General features: G+C 39.9%; 1 protein-coding gene across 1 annotated transcript; it reads left to right on the forward strand.

The window, feature by feature from the left end:
- Window positions 1-4,762: 4,762 nt before the first annotated feature.
- Window positions 4,763-23,990, forward strand: dqx1 (DEAQ box RNA-dependent ATPase 1). Its single transcript, XM_084415154.1, has 12 exons — window positions 4,763-5,054; window positions 7,212-7,559; window positions 8,773-8,966; window positions 9,567-9,948; window positions 10,894-11,163; window positions 12,492-12,591; window positions 14,353-14,508; window positions 16,556-16,747; window positions 17,665-17,790; window positions 18,334-18,524; window positions 18,783-18,973; window positions 20,166-23,990. The coding sequence occupies exons 2-12, from the start codon at window positions 7,269-7,271 to the stop codon at window positions 20,344-20,346; spliced, it is 2,274 nt and encodes a 757-aa protein (XP_084271280.1). The 5' UTR covers window positions 4,763-5,054; window positions 7,212-7,268; the 3' UTR covers window positions 20,347-23,990.
- The last annotated feature ends 90 nt before the right edge of the window (window positions 23,991-24,080 follow it).

Below are 24,080 nucleotides of genomic sequence, written 5' to 3' on the forward strand. Positions count from 1 at the left end.
AGCTTCTGAGCAACGATGTTCATTTGTACGGTGTGAGGAGACTCTTTTTATACCCCTTTGCTCTCTTTGCTGCGTGATATTATCACATTATTACCTGTTAGCAACAATCAAGGAGCCTATCTATCTAAATGTTAATGATGTGGCCTGATTAGGTCAGAGGACCGGTCACTACGCTGTCCAGTCGCAGGGATGTGCGTCATTAGTGCCCGTGATCAGGCATACGGTGTGAGACAGGTGAAAGGCAGATGTGGATTAAAACAAGAACATTCATTTTAGAGATTTCTGAAACTTCACTCTTAAAAAGTAAAAAATAAGTTTCCAAAAGGAGGCTTTCACAACGATGCAAAGTTGTTGTTTTGTTGGCACTCAGAAACATCTCTAGTTTTAGTATTATTTGTTCTTCAGACATTCCTCTTTATACACAATAAGTATCAGCTATTTGAAGAGTTAACTACATTTGTTTTTTGACCATTGAAAATGGGTAAAATTCAACTATTTGAAAATAAAGTCGCATTGATTGAAACTTTAAAATGAAGATATCAAAAGAAAAGTTTATTAAGAATAAGAATCTAAAATCATATTAAGATATCTTTAATACTTTCTGAGAGACAGGCATGCAAACTTTGGAGAAAGAATATGGCCTCAGACTGGTGTATTCTATGCAATTTTGTTGATAGAAAAAACTTGAGATACATTTCTAGTTTCAACATTATTTGTTCTTTAGATGTTCCTCTTAAAAGAAAGAAACTCTCAGCTGTATGCAAAGTGACCCACATTTGGTTTTTGACAACTGAAAATGTGTACAATTGACCAATGCACACATGGAGCCGCATTAAGATCTCCATATCTCTGCGATTAAACCAGCGAGGGCCTTTAAAATGAAGAAAGCAAAAGAAATGTTAATCTAAAGTGATATTAAGATATATTATGAAGATACTTAAACTACTTGAGTTAGGCATGCAAACGTGAGGCAAAAAAAAAGCAAAAACAAGAAGTGCATATAGTGATACAAATATTGCTAAAGTCAACAGATTTCACTAATAAATCTATCAATCTTTGTGTAAAAATAAAATAATGATGCTGCCATCTTTCTAAATTATTTTTTACCCCGCTGTAAATTGGCTCCAAATCTCAGGTAAAAAAAAAAAAATTTGAACCCCCTCTACAAAATAGTGGAAGATCAGTAAATATACATCCATGACATTTAATATTTTGCCTTTCTTCTTCATTTATTTTTTTCTTTCACTAGATAAAAAATTATCAAAAGCAACATTTTTGAGTTGACACGGAATGACCCCATAAACAATTCTCAATTTTGGTCATTGCTAAGTTCCATTTATAGCACAGTCAATGCAAAATATTTTAACATAAGCATTATGTAATATCTTTAGATAAGACTAACCCCCAAAACTAGTCTTGCTGTGTTTTTACTTGTATGAAACCACTCGTTTTCAAGACATACAACTGGTCAACAGTTGTTAGGCATCTTTCATTTCAACAATCGCTGGGACGCTCTAGAACCACATGGGATTTTAAATTGCTCTTTTATAGTTTTTTTAATCTTGTTACTCACCATGAAAATAGCGAAGGAGGCTGACGTGTCATTAATATACCAGCCAAACATAACAGTGTTCTAGGATCCACGTTCAAAGCTCCTGCTCTCTCAGATCGGACACTGGCGTCCCCCAGGGCTCGGTCCTCGGCCCTCTGCTGTTCATGCCAAACACTCCCAGTGTGTCTCCAGGATATGAACAACCATGACATCAAAGTGGCTGATGATTGTGGAGGACAAGAAGACTTTTGTGGCACAGAAGCATGTGACAAGCATATTTTGTTTTAAAGGGCTGGTTGATTATGATTAGACTTTTCTATCTTTAGTTAGTGTGTAATGTTGCTGTTTGAGCATAAACAACATCTGCAAAGTTACAGCGCTCAAAGTTCAAAGCAAAGGGAGATATTTGCTTTTACAGAAATCACTTTTTAAGTACTACAACAAACGGCTGGTAGAGACTACAATGAGCTTCTTCACGGGTTAGTGACATCTAACCCTAAAATCTACATAAACCCCGCCCCCGTGAACACGATTTATAGATTATAAAGACGGAATATGCTAATCAATGACTAGAAGATAACTCCATATAAGGTACATCAATCCATAACTAACCATTCAGAAATGTCCTGTTGCTTCTACATGTTGTCACTTCTTCTTGAGTCTCTCCATCTTTGTCTGATTCCGGTTTGAACATAAAAGGCTAAAAGTTTTTGAAATGTTCAGTGTGTGTCTGTGTGAGGTAATCGGAGCTGCTAACACACACACACACACACACACACACAAGCTCTTGAAGCTCCGCCCTCTGTGCCGGGAGCAGCAGCTCATTTGCATTTAAAGGGACACACACGAAAACAGCACATTTTTGCTCATCCTCAAAAAGAGACAATTTTAACATGCTATAAATAATGATCTGTGGGGTGTTTTGAGCTAAAACTTCACACACACACTCTGGGGACATCAGAGACTTATTTTACATCTTGTGAAAAGGGCATTGCACCACCCCTTTAAGTTCTGCAAATGACAATAAATAGGAAATGATGAGAGAATGTCCTTGAATGCATGACATGTTCTGCAGTGTTCATATGTAACTTGCGGGAGCTTGAATCAGGGGAATAACGAGTGCTGGAGTGATTAATCCGCAGAGTCACAGGATAATGACACAATTGTCACATTTAACACGTCCTCTCTGCTTTTCAATCATTTATCTCTGATTAGCCTTTAATAGGTCACATATCCCATGGATTTAATCAAATTATAGAACTATTACCTCGGGTCAACATAGGCGGCCGTTGATGGAAAGTCACGTGCTGCTTTTACCAAAGTAAATCAGTTGAACAGTTAGATAGTTGTTTAGTTCATTTGAACAGAGCAACTACAGCAGATGAACTCATTCAATGAGAACTTACTGGTGTGTCTTTATATTAAAGCCCCCCTGTGGTCAAGCTTCAAAATCCATCTTTTAATGTAGTTTATGTGTCTATGTGTTGTTTTTAATGTGCTTTAAAGCATGTGTAAGTTCATAAGTCGACACCATTGCTGAGTATTTCCTCCTTAAAACTGCAGTGAACCAAAGACAGTCTCAAAAACACGCTTTGAAATCGCTGGTGTTTCTGACGTCACAAACTACCTTGTAACCAATCAGATCAACGTGTGATCGTCAACCAGTGGATCTCTGAGCTGAGTGAGTGAGTGAGTGGAGGCGGGGCTCATTTGCATATTCATAGAACCGCGCATACTAAATGAGGCAAGGGTGTCGAGTTACATTCAAGATATTTTAAGGCATTTTTTTTTCAAGGAAAAAAGTTTATATATGTCATTTTGGTGATCAAAGGTGAGTTTAAAGGGATACAATTATTGACTTTGGGGGACTTTAATACACCAGACACTTTTTGCTAATGCTACTTTGTCTTAATGTGTTTCACGTGGACACAATAACAAGTAACAAGCTTCTGTTCCTACACAAACACATCAGTGATTTTTATGTGGCGAAAAATGTCATGTGACTGATCATCACTCTGGACCTGCAGGAAAATTACATCATGTGAATACTGATTAGACACATGGTGTACTTACAGTCTCTACCAGCAGGGGCTAATGGGGCTAGTCCCAGTCTAGGGTCCATCATCTCAGCTTCTGACACAACCAGTAATGTGAGTCTGGGGCTTTGGGACTGTTTGTAGTAATCACTAGGGGTGTAACGATACCCTCATGTCATGATTCGATACATATCACGACACTGAACTCACAATGCGATATTATTGCGATACTCCATGACAAATGGTAAAAGGTTAACAAAAAATGTACTGTTGAAAATGCTAAATTTGGTGTGACATTGAGTGTATAAATGAATAGGCTTGGACTTAGTGCTGGAAGTGGAAACCCAAAGCACAGGACAATAGAGACACAAAAAAAAATCATGATTCTGAAGCTTAAAATACATAATTATTTTAGACGAATATGCTTGCACTCTTTCACTGACTAGATCTATTTAAAATAATGTAGGCCACTTTTTAATAAGACATTTGGCTTTATTAGGAGCCATAAATATCCCCCCATTGCATTATTATACATTATATTCAACATTATATAGTAATGTAGTTCTGACACTAAACTCTGAAAACGTGATTTTTTTCTCAGTTATGTTATTTTGGGTGAACTATACACAATACTTTTTTTGTATTGCGATATATTGTGACACTCCTAGTAATCACATATTGAACGTCAGTTTATTTTATGTTTCTTAATTCATAATTCACAACCATACATTGTTTATATTATAACTAGTCACAGTCTGACCTTTAGGGTCCATCATGTCAGCTTCTGACACAACCAGTAGTGTGAGTTTGGGGCTTTGATTCTCTGCTTGTATTTTTGGGACATTATAGTAATCTTGAACGTCAGTTTATTTTATGTTTCTTAACTCATAATTCAGAATCATACATTGACCTATTTACTTTGGTTAGTTGTTTTCTTTATAACACATTCATTCATTCATTCATGTATTAGTAGTGTGTCGGTCTCCACCCTTCTCTTATATCTCTATGATCTGCTTCAGGTTTCAGCTCCACCTGCCCGGTGAGCGCGAGGCCGCGTCTCAACCCCTCGAGTGCCCTACCCAGTGCGCAGCGTCAGTGGCGTGTGTCATGGGCACGTGACGCAGGCCCGTGTTGCCTAGGCAGCGGCCGAGCGGGGTTTGAGACGCGGCCCCGTGAGGTGAGAGTGAGAGATTCAACATGGCGGCGGAGTTTCGCTCTCTGGCGATGAAATACCATCAACAGTCACGAATGATATCGTAATATCGCATTAAAACAGCCTCAGATCGACTTCCAATCATTTCGGTTTACATTTTCAATATCCCCTGAAGGACATTATATGATATTTCGTGTCATAGCGAGTCGATGGTTGTAACGTATCGTACATTGACGCGGTACTTTCTCTCATTAATGTCGTTTTATTTCTCATCGGGTTAGTCTGACGGATCTGAGGGGGAAATGTGCTTCAGGTAAATGTGTTTTCCTCTCGTTCTGCTTTGTTTTTGTCCTTTTCACCTGTGTTGTCGTCGTCTGATCTCTGACAGTCAGCTGATACACGGTCATTATGCAGATTTAAAGCAAACGCGTCTGAATTTATTCATCATATCATGCAAAACATTACATTTAAAATAATTACACTGTTATACGAATTTGTATTTAATCCTAATGCTATATCACAGTGTTTATCATGGTTGTTTTCGAATCAAAAAACAAATTAAGTCAGTCATTATTTTATTTTCAATAAGCACAAATAAGATCATGTTCACGGTGTGATCTCTGTAAATAATGTAAAGCACAGATATGTTTAGGTTTAGTGGTTATTTATGCTTTACCCTGTTGTTTGTGTTCCTTTGTTGTTGTTGTTGTTGATGATGATGATGATGATGATGATGATGATGCGCTTTAATCTGACCTCAATATCACTGAAAAACACATCACTCATAACCTCACACAGAATAAGCCCATGGAAGCTTGTTTCTGATACGGAATAAAAAAAGGCAATTGCAACTTTTTATCTCACTTTTTTCTTGCAATTGCCAGTTTATATTGCGCAATTTTGAGGGGAAAAAGTCAAAATTGTGAGATGATAATAATAATATAATATAACCCAGCCTCAATAACCTTTTATTTTTTTACTCTGTTGCATTAGTGGCGTGTCACGTGGTTAGTTCCTCCCAAACACACGTGTTAGTTAAGCAAATGCATCAGTGCCTTGTCCAAACATCACGTCACGTATCTCGTGTTGTAGTACTGTAACATTTATATTATAATTCTACTGGATGTCTAATCAGATACTGTCTTTCTAGCCCGAGACAGCTCTCTCTCATATTGTGTGAGTAGCCGTTCTGATAGCATGTGACACAGTGACTGAGGGAAACAGGATAGTGTGTGTCCTCTTTACTCAATGCAGTGAAGCCTGTGTTCTGCAGTGCATTAGTCTGAGTTGCTGGAGGACATGTGCTGGATTCCTGACGTGTGTAGAGTTACTGCGAGCTCCAGCGGCTGTTCTTGACTTCATTCGCACTCGATGTTGCGAGAAAGAGTTGTTCAGCTGTTCCTAGTCTGAAAGAAATTGTGCATTATCCAGCAATAAAGTATCAGGGCTGCACGATTAAGCAAAAATAAAACTCAGATTGTGATTATCACTTAGTGCGATTATAAAATGGCAAAGGCTGTGATTTAATCAAATAAATATATGCACGTATTTCAGGGTGAAGCGCGGCACTGTGTTCATTTACACGCGAGCAGCTCATGATCTCTTTGAGTCGCTTTAAGCTAATGTTTTATATTTTTCTTAAATACTAATAAAAATAAAATATTACAATAGAAAAAAAAAACGATTTCCTGTTTGTAGACAATAGGCCATAATCATGAATTTCAGAGTCAAAGTCTGATGGAATCTTTGAAGGCAAACCTGTGATTCTATGTGATACGCACTAGAAGTTTGATGTTTTATCCCTAGTTCATGTAAACCTGCACGAATGTTTTCGATGTAAAATGAGTGCCTGTACCACTCGCGGTAACCTAAAGCTAGTTAAGGATTTAACCACCATCTGACTTTTCAAGCTACGCAGGGGAACAGCTTCTGGAAACCTAGTAGTGGCACACATGATTGTTAATACTTACTGATGTTTGCTTGCATGCAAATTATTTATTGATCAAATCTAGTAATTTCAAGGTAAATAAAGTTTAAAAAAAATCTCCCAAAATATTGCATTAAAAAATAGAAAATTATGATCAAAATTAAATAAAATAAGCTTTCTGAAAAAAATACAAATAATTTAAGTATAATTTTAGGGCTGCAGTTCATTTTGACCCCGAAGGGAAAGATGTGTTACATCTGAGGGTTAATATACTTACTAATGTTTGCTTGCATGCATATTATTTATTGATCAAATCTAGTAATTTAAAGGCAAATAAAGTAAAAAAAATCTCCAAAAAAATTACATTAAAAATAGAAAGAATATTATCAAAATGAAATAAAAGAAGCTTTCTGAACAAATGTAAAAAAAAAAATGTTTAGGGCTTCGGGTCATTTTGACCCGCGAGGGAAAGATGCGTTACGTGCTGATGAATGCTTACATGCATGATATCAAATGAAGCTCTTGTTGATTTCTTCTGTGTAGGTGATTCAGATTAGCGGCGTACCTCAGGGCTCCGTCAGCGGCCCGTTCACGTTCATCATGTCCTCGGCCCCGAAAGCTCCTGATCTCTCGGGCCGGGACGATCTCTCCATCTCGTCTCTGCTGTCCGGAGACCTGGAGGAGGAGGAGGGCGAGAGAGCGGACGATGATCTGGCCGATCTGGAGGTGAACCCGTACGACGGGCTGCCGTTCTCCTCCCGATACTACAGTCTTCTGGAGGAGAGGAAGACGCTGCCCGTGTGGAGCCTGAAGTTCAGTTTGCTGGAGCACATGGAGGAGCACAGTATGATCGTGCTGAGCGCGGATGGAGGCTCGGGGAAGAGCACACAGGTGGAGCACAGCTCATCCACATCACACACACGCTGATTCCCCATCAGGGTTTGAAATTAACACCCGACAGATGTTATTATGTTTACTCACTTTGCTGGGGAAGTCAAATCTGCGCAGATTTAGTGCAAATACCTGAGTCATCATGATATATTAAATACAGCGTATTACACAGAATCTGCTCATATCTGGCTGGCTTACTTGAACACACACGTCACTACGCAACAAATAACAGCGCGCTTGTTCATTTGCATTGAAGCAACAGCGAAGATTAAAAAGCATTTGGTAAACAGAAAAGACATTGTTTTTTTTAATGTTCTTTGTACTGTATTGATCTATCCACCTATCTGTTCTGTTTCATCCCATTCTATTCTATTCTATTCTATTCTATTCTATGGTTTTATTCAATTCCATTCTGTTCTGTTCTATTCTATTCTATTCTATGGTTTTATTCAATTCCATTCTGTTCTATTCTAATTCTATTCTATGGTTTTATTCAATTCCATTCTGTTCTATTCTATTCAATTCTATTCTATGGTTTTATTCAATTCTATTCTGTTCTATTCTATTCAATTCTATTCTATTCTATGGTTTATTCAATTCCATTCTGTTCTATTCTATTCTATTCTATTCTATGGTTTTATTCAATTCTATTCAATTCCATTCTGATCTGTTCTATTCTATTCTGTTCTATTCTATTCTATGGTTTTATTCAATTCCATTCTGTTCTGTTCTATTCAATTCTATTCTGTTCTATTCTATTCTATGGTTTTATTCAATTCCATTCTGTTCTGTTCTATTATGGTTTTATTCAATTCCATTCTGTTCTATTCTAATTCTATTCTATGGTTTTATTCCATTCTGTTCTATTCTATTCTATTCTATTCTATGGTTTTATTCAATTCTATTCTGTTCTATTCTATTCTATTCTATTCTATTCTATTCTATTCTATGGTTTATTCAATTCCATTCTGTTCTATTCTATTCTATTCTATGGTTTTATTCAATTCTATTCAATTCCATTCTGTTCTGTTCTATTCAATTCTATTCTGTTCTATTCTATTCTATTCTATTCTATTCTATTCTATTCTATTCTATTCTATTCTAGCCTAGTTTGATTCTGTTGTATTGTGCTCTACTGTTGTGTTCTATTTCTGTTCTCTGACGTGGCTCTTTTTCCTCTCGTGTGTGTGTGTGTGTGTGTGTGTGTGTGCAGGTTCCTCAGTGGTGTGTGGAGTACGCTCTGTCGCACGAGTTCTCTCAGGGTCTGGTGTGTTGTTCTCAGCCGTACGCGGCGGCCGCTTCCAGTCTAGCGCTCAGAGTAGCGGATGAGATGGACCTGAGTCTGGGGTTAGAGGTCGGATACAGGGTCCCACACGAGGACGGGTGCACCCCCGACACTATCCTGAGGTACACACACACACACACACACACACACACACACACACACACACACACACACACACACACACACACACACCCCCGACACTATCCTGAGGTGCACACACACACACACACACACACACACACACACACACACACACACACACACACCCCCGGACACTATCCTGAGGCACGCACACACACACCCCCGACACTATCCTGAGGTACACACACACACACACACACACACACACACACACCATCCTGCAGTACAAAGTTCAAAAATTCAAAAATGACAGAATTTTTTTTAATATATTTCAATGAAATTCATGTACTATATTTTAGTTCGATAATGTTTTTTTTAATATATTTTGTATTTTTAGGGGACTTTATGGTACTGAATTACATTTATGCTGTATTAATAATCCATTCATTCATTTTTGACCGCGAGGATCACAAGAGTGACTATTTTTTTCAGAACCATTTAACCAGTTCGAATCATGTCCATGTTTTGTGTGTGTGTTCACACAGCAAGTGCCAAAGCCTTTACCGAGTTTCGTTCCGTTCCGATGGAGTCAAGCATGGCGTGAGAGCAGCAGTAGTAACGCTTGTGCTGTAAACCTGCAGGTTCGTGACGGACTCGCTCTTGCTGGAGGAAATGATGTCAGACCCTCTTCTGCGTCAGTACGGGGTGTTGGTGATCGACGAGGCTCAGGAGCGCACGGTTTCCACAGATGTTTTGCTAGGGCTCCTGCGTGACGTGTGCCAGCAGCGCCGCGAGCTACGGGTGCTAGTGCTAACCGATCCCGCCAGCGCGCACACCTTCGCTAGCTTCCTGGGAGAGAGCGTGCCTCACCTCAGCGTTCCCGCGCTAGCCTCCAGCGCCGAGATCCTGTACCGGGACCCGCCCACAGGACGTGACCTAGCAACCGCTTCCTGTCACATGATCCTGGATCTGCACCGCAGGGGGGAGCAAGGAGACGTTCTAGTGTTCCTCCCTAGTGTTCAGGTGTGTGTCTTTCCCCAGAAAACAAGACTTAATATCGTTTGGAATTTTACTCATCTAGTAAATGCATTTTGATTTAAGCGTTTTTAGATATTTGGACTGGAAACCAGACATAAGCATGTTTGCAGCGCTCCTGCTCTCCTTATGTAGATCACACACAAACAGTGTCACGCCCTCCTCCAGTCCCTGAGCAAACAGAGCTCGTTCTGCAGAGACACTCGCTGAAGTTTCAAACGCTTCTGATTTCACTGAGCTGATGTAAAGCTGCATTTGCTGTTGAAAAGTTAGCGTCCTAAAGCTAAATATACTTTTGCATGCGTTATTCACAGAGTCAGCTGAGCAAACTCATCTATACTACTCAGACCATTACAGAGGACTAGATGTTTATCTATCACAACCAGACAGTCTCAAAAACACGCTTTGAAATCGCTGGTGTTTCTGACGTCACAAACTACCTTGTAACCAATCAGATCAACGTGTGATCGTCAACCAGTGGATCTCTGAGCTGAGTGAGTGAGTGGAGGCGGGGCTCATTTGCATATTCATAGAACCGCGCATACTAAATGAGGCGAGGGTGTCGAGTTACATTCAAGATATTTTAAGGCACAATGACATTATTTTTCAAGGAAAAAACGTTTAAATATGTCATTTTGATGATCAAAGGTGAGTTTTAAGGGATACAGTTATTGACTACAGGGGGACTTTAACAAAAATTAAAAACATAAAAATGTTGCTTCTCAAATAAATGTATCTTTTGTCTTGTTTTCTGTACAAATAATCCCCAAACTATATTTACTTACAAAGCTAAATGACCAAAGATTGAGTGAGTTTATGCTTAAACCAAGAAGAAAATGCTTAAATGTGTCATTTTGGTGATCAGAGATGAGTTTTAAGGGATACAATGAGACCGAGATGTGTATTTGAGCAGGCTGTTGTTGTGCTTGTCAGGAGATCCAGGAGTGTCGAGCGGCGCTGGAGAAGGAGTGTGTGTCTCTGAGCTCTCACCTGTCGTCTCTGCGTGTGATCGAGCTTCACGCTGGCGGCGGAGGCTCGTCGCAGGAGCTGTACGACCCCGAGAGCGTCGAGGACGAGCAGGAGGACGCGCAGGAGGATCCGGCTCACAGACGCAGGGTCGTTCTCACCGACGTCTTAGGAGAGGCTTCGTTCTCCCTCCGTAACGTCCGCTACGTCATCGACACCGGCGTCCAGCTGAAGACCGTGAGTGTGTGGAGATCGTTTAGGGCTTTATAAGTCAGTAGCAATACCTTGTAATTAATACGGGACATTATAGGTAACCAATGCAGTGATGATAGAATTGTTGTTATATGATCATAGTTTCTTGATCTAGTAAGAACTCTAGCGGCGGCATTTTGGACTAACTGTAGCTTGTTTATTGAGGATGCAGGACAACCGGCTAATAAAGCATTACAGTAATCTAGTCTCGAGGTCATGAATGCATGAACTAACTTTTCTGCATCAGAAACTGATAGCATGTTACGTAGCTTAGCAATGTTTCTAAGGTGGAAAAAGGCTGTTCTTGTAACATATGAAATATGATTTTCAAAAGACAGGTTGCAGTCGAGTATAACACCCAGGTCTTTTACTGTAGAGGATAAAGTAACAGGACATCCTACTATATTAAAGTTGTAGAGTGAGAGGTTTTGTGGGCGGTTTGTTGAACCGATGATTAGTACTTCTGTCTTGTCTGGATTTAATAAAAGAAAATTACGCGTCATCCAATCTTTTATATCTTTAACACACTCTGTCAATTTAGATAATTTAGCGTTTTCATCTGGCCGTGATGAAATATAGATTTGACTGTCATCAGCATAACAATGGAAACTAATTCCATGTTTCCTTATAATATTTCCAAGTGGCATCATATATACTGAGAATAATAGAGGGCCTAACACAGATCCCTGCGGCACTCCATAGTTTACTGGAGTTATGATCGATTTTTCTCCATTTAAATAGATAAAATGGTAGCGGTCAGATAGGTATGATCTGAACCAGCTTAATGCTTGTCCTTGAACACCAGTATAATTTTGTAGTCGATCTAAGAGTATTGTGTGATCTATAGTATCGAACGCAGCACTAAGATCGAGTAAAACTAGTATTGAGATACAGCCTTGGTCAGAAGCTAAAAGTAAATCATTTGTGATTTTAACGAGCGCAGTTTCAGTGCTGTGATGCGGCCTGAATCCTGACTGAAACTTTTCATAGATGTCATTTTCTTGCAAGAAAGAGCCCAGTTGAGCGGACACCACTTTTTCTAGTATTTTAGACATAAAAGGAAATGAACAACTTCAAATGAATTATACTGGATAAGCTAACACAAACACAACGCGTCAGTGACGTCACCCTCATGTCTCGCGCGCCTCTCGACACACCAAACATGCATGTTTTTTGCATTCGAATGTGCAGTTTTTTTTGTTTGTTTTTTGACGAATATTCGAAATTGGAAGTTGTATTTGCCAGCCCTAGTGGAGGTCAGAGTTCGCGTGGCTGTGGCGTTCAGTGTTGTTCACCCTGCTGTTCCTGCACAGATCTACAGCCCTCAAATCCGAGCGGATTCACAGCTTCAGCAGCCAATCAGCAGACAGCAGGCCGACGCTCGAGCCCGCAGGGTCAACAGCAAACTGCCCGGTGGGTAAATACACACACCTTATTAAAGTGCCCCTATTAGTATTATTTTTTGGAGATTATCTTTCATGCAGTGTGTAATAAAGCTGTTTGTGAATGTAAAAGCTCTGCAAAGTTTCAACAATCAAAGTGCACGAAAGTCTCTTAAAAGAAAGAAGTGATTCTGAACCGAAACGAGTCAGTAATTCAGTCTCACTTCCTGTTGAACCTGCGTAGGTTTGTATCTAATTTGCATAATGCCCGCCTCTGGTCTTGATTGGCTGAGCAGCTTCTCTTAGCCCCGCCCTCAAACACTGTAGTGTCTCTGAGACTGGAAGAGTTTGGTGGAGAGGCGGGGCTTAGAGAGACTGAATCCTCGATGGAAGCGTTTCAGACACTGAGAGGAAAGAGCTGACGCTGCAGTGGAGATTATGAATTAAACTTTAAGAAATTAGTGGGGTTTTTTTTACCTTGAATGCATTTAAACCTGTTTTAGGAGAAATTAAAACAAAATTAGAGACCTATAAAATAGCATAATAGGGCAGAAAAGAGAACCTTGTTTTGGACCCATGTGACCTTCTTTTGCTGAAATTTTACAATGAGTGAAACTGAAGCTTTAAACGCATCATAAACATGGTCCATATGTGCTTCTGTGGTGCTTATTCAGTCCCATTCACTGTCATTGTATAGAAAATATCAATATAAGCATTTTATACCCAATCCTAATTGTATTTATTTAAAATATGATTAAAAGGAAGTCTGATGTTTACATTTATATTTATTCATTTAGCAGACGCTTTTATCCAAAGCGACTTACAGAACAATAGAAGCAGTGAAACTAACAATAGACAACAATATGCAAGTGCTGTGAGCCTTCCCAGTTTAATCTAACGCAGTACATGTACTCTTTATATATATATATATATTAGTGCTGTCAAACGATTAAAATATTTAATCGCGATTAATCGCATTAATGTCATAGTTAACTCGCAATTAATCGGCTTGCCCTGTGCAGATGCTTTTTATTGAAAACAACACTGGCATATACTGTTCAGTTTCACACTAACATTCTCACTCGGAGCAAATAATGGCATCAGAGACTTCGCATCAGCTGTGTGTGTGCTTGGCCATCCGGTGGTGTTTCAGACTGGACGTGCTGCGATGATCGCTCAGTTCACAACGGCGAAACACAATACTTACACAATACAAATACTTTTTAAAAGTAAACTTTCCATTCAGAATCTTATTGGCATCCATTTCGGCGTCTCGCGCTCGCCAGCATAACGTTAGCCTACTACTCTTCGGCCGGCTCGCGAGCTCAAACAGGAGTGTGCGGCGTGCCTGTTGTGTCCAGTCTAGCTGGAGCCGGTGTGCTGGTGTAGTTTTTCTAACGTTACTAGTCGTTGCAACAGCATGTGAAAAAAAAAACTACAAAGTTTGCTAGGCCAAAAAGAACGTTAATCTCGAGATAAGAAAATGTACGCCGTTAAAATGGGTTTCCGTTAATGCCGTTAATAACGCGTTTAACTGACAGCACTAATATATAGATATAGATATAGAAGATAAAGTGTTAGTATTAATGGATCAAGTGTTGCCGAAAAAGATGCGTCACGGACTGGGTTCAGTTGAGTTGATTGGTCATGTGATTGAGCTGATTGGTCATGTGATTCATTGAGTTGATCGGTCATTCATCGGCCATGTGATTGAGCTGATTGGTCATGTGATTGAGCTGATTGGTCATGTGATTGAGTTGATTGGTCATGTGATGGTGTGTTGTGTCCGCAGGTGTGTGTTTCCGCCTGTACTCTCAGCTGATGTACGAGGAGATGCCTGCGTCTCGGTGTCCAGCGGTGGCCGAAGCGAACCTCAGTCACCTGGTGCTGCTCCTCAAGAGACTGGACATCGCAGACATGGGCCAGTGCAAGTTCCTGGACCGGCCGGGTGAGAGCTTCATTCTGTATTCTTCATTAGCTTCCACTAAGTGGTTGTTAATCTTCCTGGGGTCCGCACAGCCATACAAGACAAAACATACAGATAACATACAACCAAGAAATAATTACACTAATCAAACTGTACATCTTCGCAGTAGCAGCACATCACACACACACAACATACATTTACACATATACTTTACAGTGTCTTCTAAATACAGACGTGCTTTTACTTTTTCGTATGTTAATTGGAACCATATTCCAAGCAACAGAACCTCGATAAAGCACAGATTCTTTCATGAAGTGTGTGTGTGGACAAGCTAAGAAGAGTTGAGCTTTACTCACTCGACGCGTTCTGGTCGTGTCTAAAACCCACAATACAAGTTTATCAGAAATCCAGAGCCCACACCTGTGTTCACTCTGACAGCACATGTAGATTTAGTTTTAGTCATAGTCTTTTGACTAAAATGCCTTTTAATTTTAGTCATATTTTAGTCATCTGAGTTTTAGTTTTAGTTCAGTTTTAATCGACGAAATACAATAAGATTTTAGTCGACTAAATCAACAGTAGAATTTAATTGACTTAAATATAATGGGTTTAATAGTTTGAACATGCAATACAGACACAGATTTAACTACTGTGACTTTAAAAACATCTTACAATTAAATAAAACCACTTCTCCTTTTCAGTAATTGATACATGCATTCTTTATAACAACTTGCACACATCATTCTCTATTCTTTCTGGCATATTTATTTGAATAAATAAAATAAAATAAAACCTTATGAAAGCTATTAAAGAGCAGTGAATGCCTTTCTGTTTCTCTTTAGTAGTTTGATTAATATTAAGTGCACAGACGGCATTAGGTTTATTACGCACTGTCTCTTTAAGACCGAGTGTGCGGATCCAAGTGCACCACATGTGATATTCTCACTGTTTACGTTCTGTAACATAACCATCTGTGTTTACGAGAATACTCTCCAGAACTGACATCTAGACATAATGTTGTGTGTATTTGTCCATTCAGACGCTAAAGAGAGCTCAGTTCAGGACCCGCTGTATAGCTGTCTATGTGTACGCCTGCACGCTTCAGGTGTGTGTGTGTGTGTGTGTGTGTGTGTGTGTGTGTGTGTGTGTGTGTGCGCATTTTTTTTGAGACATGCATCAAACACATGCCAACCCGTGTCCCACCGTCTTGATCAGCACGTGACAGTTCGGATGTGCGCATCTACCACACACACATCAGTTCTTCGTCTAGTTCTTATTCGTTGACGGAAATGTCAATAGATTTTCGTTATAGTTTTTGTGCTTCAAAACCAGTTATCGTCTCGTTTTCGTCTGTGGGAAAATGTCGTTGACAAAAATAATGCCGTAATTATTGGTTCCTTAAAGGGATAGTTCACCCAAAAATGAAATTTAGCCCATGATTTACTCTCCCTCAACTCATCCTAGGTGTGTATGACAGTCACAGTTATATAATAAATGTCCTGGCTCTTCCCAGCTTTATAATGGCCGTTTCTGTTTTGAAGTCCATAAAAGTGCATCTGTCCATGATTAAAGCCCTTGACGCGGCTCTGCAGGGGTTAATAAAGGCCTTCTGAAGTGAAGAGATGTGTTTGTGTGAGAAAAACATCCATATTTATAACTTTATCAACTAAAATAACGAGCTTCCGGCAGACGACCGTACGCATCGACTCACGCCACGAGAGAAACACTGGGACCCGAAGCACAACTTAACGACGAACGCGGTTGCCATTCACTCCCATTATAAAGCTGGGAAGAGCCAGGACATTTATTATATAACTCTGATTGTGTTCGTCTGAAAGAAGAGTGTCATACACACCTAGGATGAGTTGAGGGAGAGTAAATCATGGGCTAATTTACATTTTAGGGTGAACTATCCCTTTAAGCGTCCTTGAGCCCTGGGAAGGCGCTAAATAAATAAAACGTATTATTATTATTATTATTCACACTGTCTAACCAGCAAATCTAGAGCTGGAGGTTCCTGTTGCATCCGACACGATCTGAGTGTGTGTGTGTGTGTGTGTGTGTGCAGCTCCTGAGGCGCTGATGCAGGCGCTGGAGGATCTGGATTATCTGGCGGCTCTGGACGACGACGGGAATCTGTCGGAGGTGGGAATCATCATGTCTGAGCTTCCGCTGGAGCCGCCGCTAGCTAAAGCTCTGATCGCGTCCTGCGAGTTCGACTGCGTGAACGAGCTCCTGACCGTCGCTGCCATGCTGACCGGTACACATCTCTCACACTGGAGGACTGATTCACACACACAAGTGTCTCTAGCGGGGCCGGGTATCGTTTGACTTTGAACGATTCCGATTCCTATTTCGATTCTGCTTATCGATTCCTGATTTCTATTCCAATAAGGTAAAAAAATGACTTGGATATCATCCACATTTAGTCTTATTACAAAACATTTCATTGTATCTGAATATCATCAACAGGCTAAAGAACACTTACAAGAGGAGCGTTTGCCTGTGGTCTAAAAACACCATAGAAGAACAACTAGCCGAACTAATATAAACTTCAAGCATTATTAAAGACAATAAACACTCAGTAATTAAAAAAAGATCAAACAAAAAATTAGCAATCGCAACAAATAGACACAGCTGAACAAAGGTTAGGCTTTAAAGGAGAAGTTCACTTTTAAAATGAAAATTCTGTCATCATATACTCACCTTCATGTTGTTTCAAAGCTGTATGAATTTCTTTCTTCTGCTGAATAGAAAGGAAGATATTTAGAATAATATCAGTAACCAGTCAGTTTTTGGGTCCCATTGACTTCCATAGTAGGAAAAAAATATACTAATAAATATATTATTCTAAATATCTTCCTTTCTATTCAGCAGAAGAAAGAAATTCATACAGTTTTGAAACAACATGAAGGTGAGTATATGATGACAGAATTTTCATTTTAAAAGTGAACTTCTCCTTTAAGAGCTGCACGGATCCAATATACTGACACACATGAGGACAGAAACCAGAGTCTCTCGCGCTTCAGTGGTTTAAAGTCATGTTGAAATGCTCACCAAGGAATCGATAAGAGGAATCGGAATTTTTATTTCATAACAAGTGTCCGATTCCTGACCTCAAGTGTCCGATTTTCGATTCCCAACCCTAGTGTTTAGTGTGTGTTTGATGACTTCCAGCTCCGCCGTGCTTCACAACGCCTCCGGCTGGCAAAGAAGAGGCGGCTTCGACACACAGACGACTCTTGCTTCATCCCGAGGGAGATCACATGACCCTCATCAACGTCTACAACGCATATCTGCAGCGTGAGTGACATCATCGCACCGGATCACGAGAAACTGAAGTGTCCGAGACCGCTCCCTATACACTATATAGTGCACTATATCCTCATAGTCATACACCATAGACTATACACTATATAGTGCACTATATCGGGCGTCGGCCATTTTGTAGTGGTGTCCGAAGTGGTGACATCATTCCCCACATTCCTTCACTACTTTTACCCACAATCCTCTCTGAATTCGAGTGTACATTCGATGTACACTTGCTGAAGCACTATTTCCCACAATGCAATGCGGAGAGGACTGAGCGAGCGGGTTTAAACCAGAGATTACTTTACAGCTTTCTGATTTCTGCTTTAACATTTATTTCATGCTAGTTTTAGGGGTTTCTTTATACCTTTTTTTTATTAATCATTACTTGAATAAAACATTAAAATATTGAGGCAATATTATATCGATGAATTTCACTTCATTTCGTTCACTCTTGCAGATATAGTGCACTCAAATGCCACATACTATATAGTGAACGAGTGAGCGGTTTGGGTCAGCTTGTGTCTGTGTCCTCAGATAATGAAGATGAGGTCTGGTGCAGGACGAACTTCCTGAACGCCTCTGCGCTGCGATTGGCTGTGGTGATTAGGGCGGAGCTACTGGAGGTGATGCAGCGAATCGAGTTGCCCGTCTCTCCCCCCGCCTTCGGTTGCCAGGACAACAGCACTAATATAAAGAGAGCTCTGATATCGGGATTCTTCCTGAAGGTAAACGCACGCGCTCATACTGAGCCGGTTGAATGGCTGAAGCACTGGATTCTGATTGGCTGACAGACGTTCCTCATTCCTAGTGTGGAGAGCCACTGTCGAGTTTAGTTACAAGTGTGACTGGAGTTAATGAGGGCCGGATCTGGGCCGACACTACTGTTATGTTTCTGTCTGGGATAGTTGATTCTGATTGGCTAATGATTGCGCTGAGATGACTGCACATGATCAGTTTGAGTCCCCGGTGTGTTTGATCCTCAGGTTGCTCATGACGTGGACGGCTCGGGGAACTATCTGCTGCTCACACACCGGCACGTGTCTCACCTCCACCCGTTCTCCTCGTACCGCTGTCGCCGGCCCCGACCCGACCCGCCCGGCTGGGTGCTTTACCACGACTTCACCATCTCACACGACAACTGCATCTGCATCGTATCCGAGATTCACCCTCAGATGTGAGTGTGATGGCATCAAATCCCTGTGCCTGTCTGTGAGTGCTTTAAAGGGATAGTTCAGTTTAAAATGAAAATTAGCCCATGATTCACTCGCCCTCAACTCATCCTAGGTGTATATGACACTCTTCTTTCAGATGAACACAATCAGAGATATAAAAAATGTCCTGACTCTTCCAAGCTTTATAATGGCAGTGAATGACTGTTTCTGTTTTGAAGTCCATAAAAGTGCATCTATCCACTTTTATGATGGACAGATGCACTTTTATGATGGACAGATGCACTTTTATGATGGACAGATGCACTTTTATGATGGACAGATGCACTTTTATGATGGACAGATGCACTTTTATGATGGATAGATGCACTTTTATGATGGACAGATGCACATTTATGATGGATAGATGCACTTTTATGATGGATAGATGCACATTTATGATGGATAGATGCACTTTTATGATGGACAGATGCACATTTATGATGGATAGATGCACTTTTATGATGGACAGATGCACTTTTATGATGGATAGATGCACTTTTATGATGAATAGATGCACTTTTATGATGGACAGATGCACTTTTATGATGGACAGATGCACTTTTATGATGGATAGATGCACTTTTATGATGGACAGATGCACTTTTATGATGGACGGATGCACTTTTATGATGGACGGATGCACTTTTATGATGGATAGATGCACTTTTATGATGGACAGATGCACTTTTATGATGGACAGATGCACTTTTATGATGGACAGATGCACTTTTATGATGGACAGATGCACTTTTATGATGGACAGATGCACTTTTATGATGGATAGATGCACTTTTATGATGGACAGATGCACTTTTATGATGGATAGATGCACTTTTATGATGGACGGATGCACTTTTATGATGGACGGATGCACTTTTATGATGGACAGATGCACTTTTATGATGGACAGATGCACTTTTATGATGGACAGATGCACTTTTATGATGGATGGATGCACTTAGAAACGGCAATCCACGGCCATTATTAAGCTTGGAAGAGTCAGGACATTTTTTATATCTCTGATTGTGTTCGTCTGAAAGAAGAGTGTCATACACACCTAGGATGAGTTGAGGAAGAGTAAATCATGGGCTAATTTTCATTTTAAAGTGAACTCCTCCTTTAAGCTGGTTTAATCTGGACTTGTGTGTGTTGTAGGTTGGTGGAGCTGGCGCCTCAGTACTATCTGGAGAATCTTCCTCCCAGTGACGGCCTGGATCTGCTGATGGGCCTCAGACTGAGTCTATTCCCTCCGGATGATCAGGACAAGATCCCTCCGGATAAAAGCCTTGAGGAAGCGAGAGAAGAGTCCAGCGCAGAGACGTGTAGTGTACAGTAACCGTTCAGATGTTTCAGTCGCTGGAACACACACACACACACACACAGTCGCTGGAACACACACACTCAGTCGCTGGAACACAGTCGCTGGAACACAGTCGCTGGAACACACACACACACACACACACACAGTCGCTGGTACACACACACACACACACACACACACACACACACAGTCGCTGGTACACACACACACACACACACACACACACACACACACACACAGTCGCTGGTACACACACACACACACTCGTCGCTGGAACACACACACTCAGTTGCTGGAACGCACACACACTCAGTCGCTGGAACACACACACACACAGTCGCTGTAACACTCACACACAGTCGCTGGAACACACACACACAGTCGCTGGAACACACACACACACAGTCGCTGGAACACACACACACAGTCGCTGGAACACACACACACAGTCGCTGGAACACACACACAGTCGCTGGAACACACACACACAGTCGCTGGAACACACACACACAGTCGCTGGAACACACACACACACAGTCGCTGGAACACACACACACACACACACACACACTCAGTCGCTGGAACACAGTCGCTGGAACACACACACACTCAGTCGCTGGAACACACACACTCAGGCCGCGGTGCAATGAAGAACTCCAGATGAACTCAGATGAGCTTTAATCAGGCTCAGATCTGTTATTTCTGTAATTGACATACTATAATATATATATTTATATATATATATATTTTTAATAGTGAATAAAGACATGTTTCTGGATCAAGTAAGGGAAGTGAGTCCAGCAAACACACTATCGGCTTCCTGCAGCCAATCAGATGAAGCTCAGTCATGTCCAATCACATGATTAAGACTACAGTCCAATCAGAAATAAATGCAGTTTTACTCGTCTGTTATTGGACTCTCTCTCTCTCTCTCTCTCTCGCTGAAGTAATGACTCGGCTGGCAGTCTGTAGTGTGGAAGCTTGTTTCTGCCATGTAATTGCGACTTTTTAATCTCGCAGTACTGCCATTTTTCTAGGAATTCTAGGATTTTATTTTTCACAATTCAGACTTTTTCTCAGATTTCTTTTCTTCTGAGAATGAGGTAAAGTCAGAATTCTGGGAAAATTTCAGAACTGAGAGATTTAAACTCAAAATTCCAGGGGAAAAAATCTGAATTGCGAGATTTCATTTCAGAATTCCGGAAAAGTCAGAATTGTGAGATTTAAACTCAGAATTCCAGGGAAAAGAAAATCAGAATTGCGAGATATAAACTCAGAATTCCAGAAAAAAGTTAGAATTCCAAGATTTAAACTTAGAATTCTAGAAGAAGAAAAAAATCAGAATTGCGAGATTTAAACTCAGAATTCCGGAAAGAAAGTCAGAATTGCAAGATATAAACTCAGAATTCCGGAAAGAAAGTCAGAATTGCAAGATATAAACTCAGAATTCCGGAAAGAAAGTCAGAATTGCAAGATAAAAACTCAGAATTCCAGAAAAAAGTTAGAATTCCAAGATTTAAACTTAGAATTCTAGAAAAAAAATCTGAATTGTGAGATTTAAACTCAGAATTCCGGAAAAAGTCAGAATTGCAAGATATAAACTCAGAATTCCGGAAAGAAAGTCAGAATTGCAAGATATAAACTCAGAATTCCGGAAAGAAAGTCAGAATTGCAAGATAAAAACTCAGAATTCCAGAAAAAAGTTAGAATTCCAAGATTTAAACTTAGAATTCTAGAAAAAAAAATCTGAATTGTGAGATTTAAACTCAGAATTCCGGAAAGAAAGTCAGAATTGCAAGATATAAACTCAGAATTCCGGAAAGAAAGTCAGAATTGCAAGATATAAACTCAGAATTCCGGAAAGAAAGTCAGAATTGCAAGATATAAACTCAGAATTCCAGAAAAAAGTTAGAATTCCAAGATTTAAACTTAGAATTCTAGAAAAAAAAATCAGAATTGCGAGATTTAAACTCAGAATTCCGGAAAGAAAGTCAGAATTGCAAGATATAAACTCAGAATTCCGGAAAGAAAGTCAGAATTGCAAGATATAAACTCAGAATTCTGGAAAGAAAGTCAGAATTGCGAGATTTAAACTCAGAATTCCGGAAAGAAAGTCACAATTGCAAGATTTAAACTCAGAATTCCGGAAATAAAGTCACAATTGCAAGATTTAAACTCAGAATTCCGGAAATAAAGTCACAATTGCAAGATTTAAACTCAGAATTCCGGAAATAAAGTCACAATTGCAAAATTTAAACTCAGAATTCCGGAAATAAAGTCACAATTGCAAAATTTAAACTCAGAATTCCGGAAATAAAGTCACAATTGCAAGATTTAAACTTAGAATTCCAGAAAAAGTCAGAATTTTGAAATATAAGCTCAGAATTGCAAGATAAAAAAAGCTAATTAAGATTTTTATTCCATGGTGGAAATAAGCATCCCTAAAGCTGAAATAAGCAGTTGGAAACGTGTAATCCTGCATCCGCATCACTAGTGTGTGTGATTGTGTCGATACACACTCCTGCGCCGTCTGTCACACACACGTGCTCCTGTACGGACTCTTATATTGGTGTTGTGTTCTCGTAAACTCTCGGTCGCGGTGCATTTCTCCATGTGTTGTTGTGTGTGTTTGTTCTCCTCTTCAAACTGCCCATTCAACCAGAACTATAACCAGAACTATATCAGTGTGTGCATTAATGCACGATAGCATTCTGTTTACTACGAGCGCTCCTCTGCCTCTGTAAACGCTAATGAAAGCACATTCCCTCCACATGAAAAACATGCTTTCGTAAGTCATAATTATACGATGAAAAGTCTATATAATTACTTATAAACTCATAATGACACACTGAGTCGAAATTGAAGACATTCTAAGTCAGGCTTAGTTTCGACTTTATCTCATTATCACTTAGTATGTCATAATTTCAACTTTTTATCTCATAATTATGACTTGGTATGTCAATTAAATTTTTGTCATTATATTGACACATCTCATTATTTTGACTGTCAATTTTAACTTTATCATAGAATAATGACTTTGTATGTCAATAATTATGTAATAATTTAGACTTTTTACCTCATAATTGACTTACCATGTCATAATTTCAACTTTTTATGTCACAATTGACTTTTCATCTCATAGTTTGTAACTTTTTCCCAAAGCATGATTTCCCCTTATGTGGCAGAAATGGGCTTTCATAGGACGGGTTCTGATTGGCTGCCAATGTTTTAATCATTCCTCTTAGAGTTAGAAACCAATACTAAAACTCCAGTTATTGTGAACGGGCTTCTGGTCCACGATGAGCCGCACAACACCAGCCTCCGCTCTTCACTCAGCCTTCCCACTGAGCCGCACACTTTCAGGATGATCCCTTTGGTTTTCTGGAATCATGGTGTGAGTTGATGATCTTCCTCGATTTACTTGACGCTCGTGAAGCGACGGATCGACACTGGATGTTCGGGGTTCAGTTTGTTTGAACCCTATGACTGTGTTTTGTGCTTTTAGAGGTCGTTTACTCCTTGTGTTTTGTATTTTTCTAAATCTTGTTCTCTCTCTCCCAGAAGACTCTGTATTTTGTGTGTGAACTCTTGAGTGTACAAATGTGACTTTAATACAGGGGAAATCTGAACACTAATTAAAAGTTGTGGTGCTTTTTGAATTCCAGTATAGCAGATGTGTTTATGTCTATAGATGTGTTTATGTTTATGTCTATAGATGTGTTTATGTTTATGTCTATAGATGTGTTTAT

This window comes from Rutilus rutilus (assembly GCF_951802725.1).
Source record: "Rutilus rutilus genome assembly, chromosome: 7".
Classification (NCBI taxonomy): Eukaryota; Metazoa; Chordata; class Actinopteri; order Cypriniformes; family Leuciscidae; genus Rutilus; species Rutilus rutilus.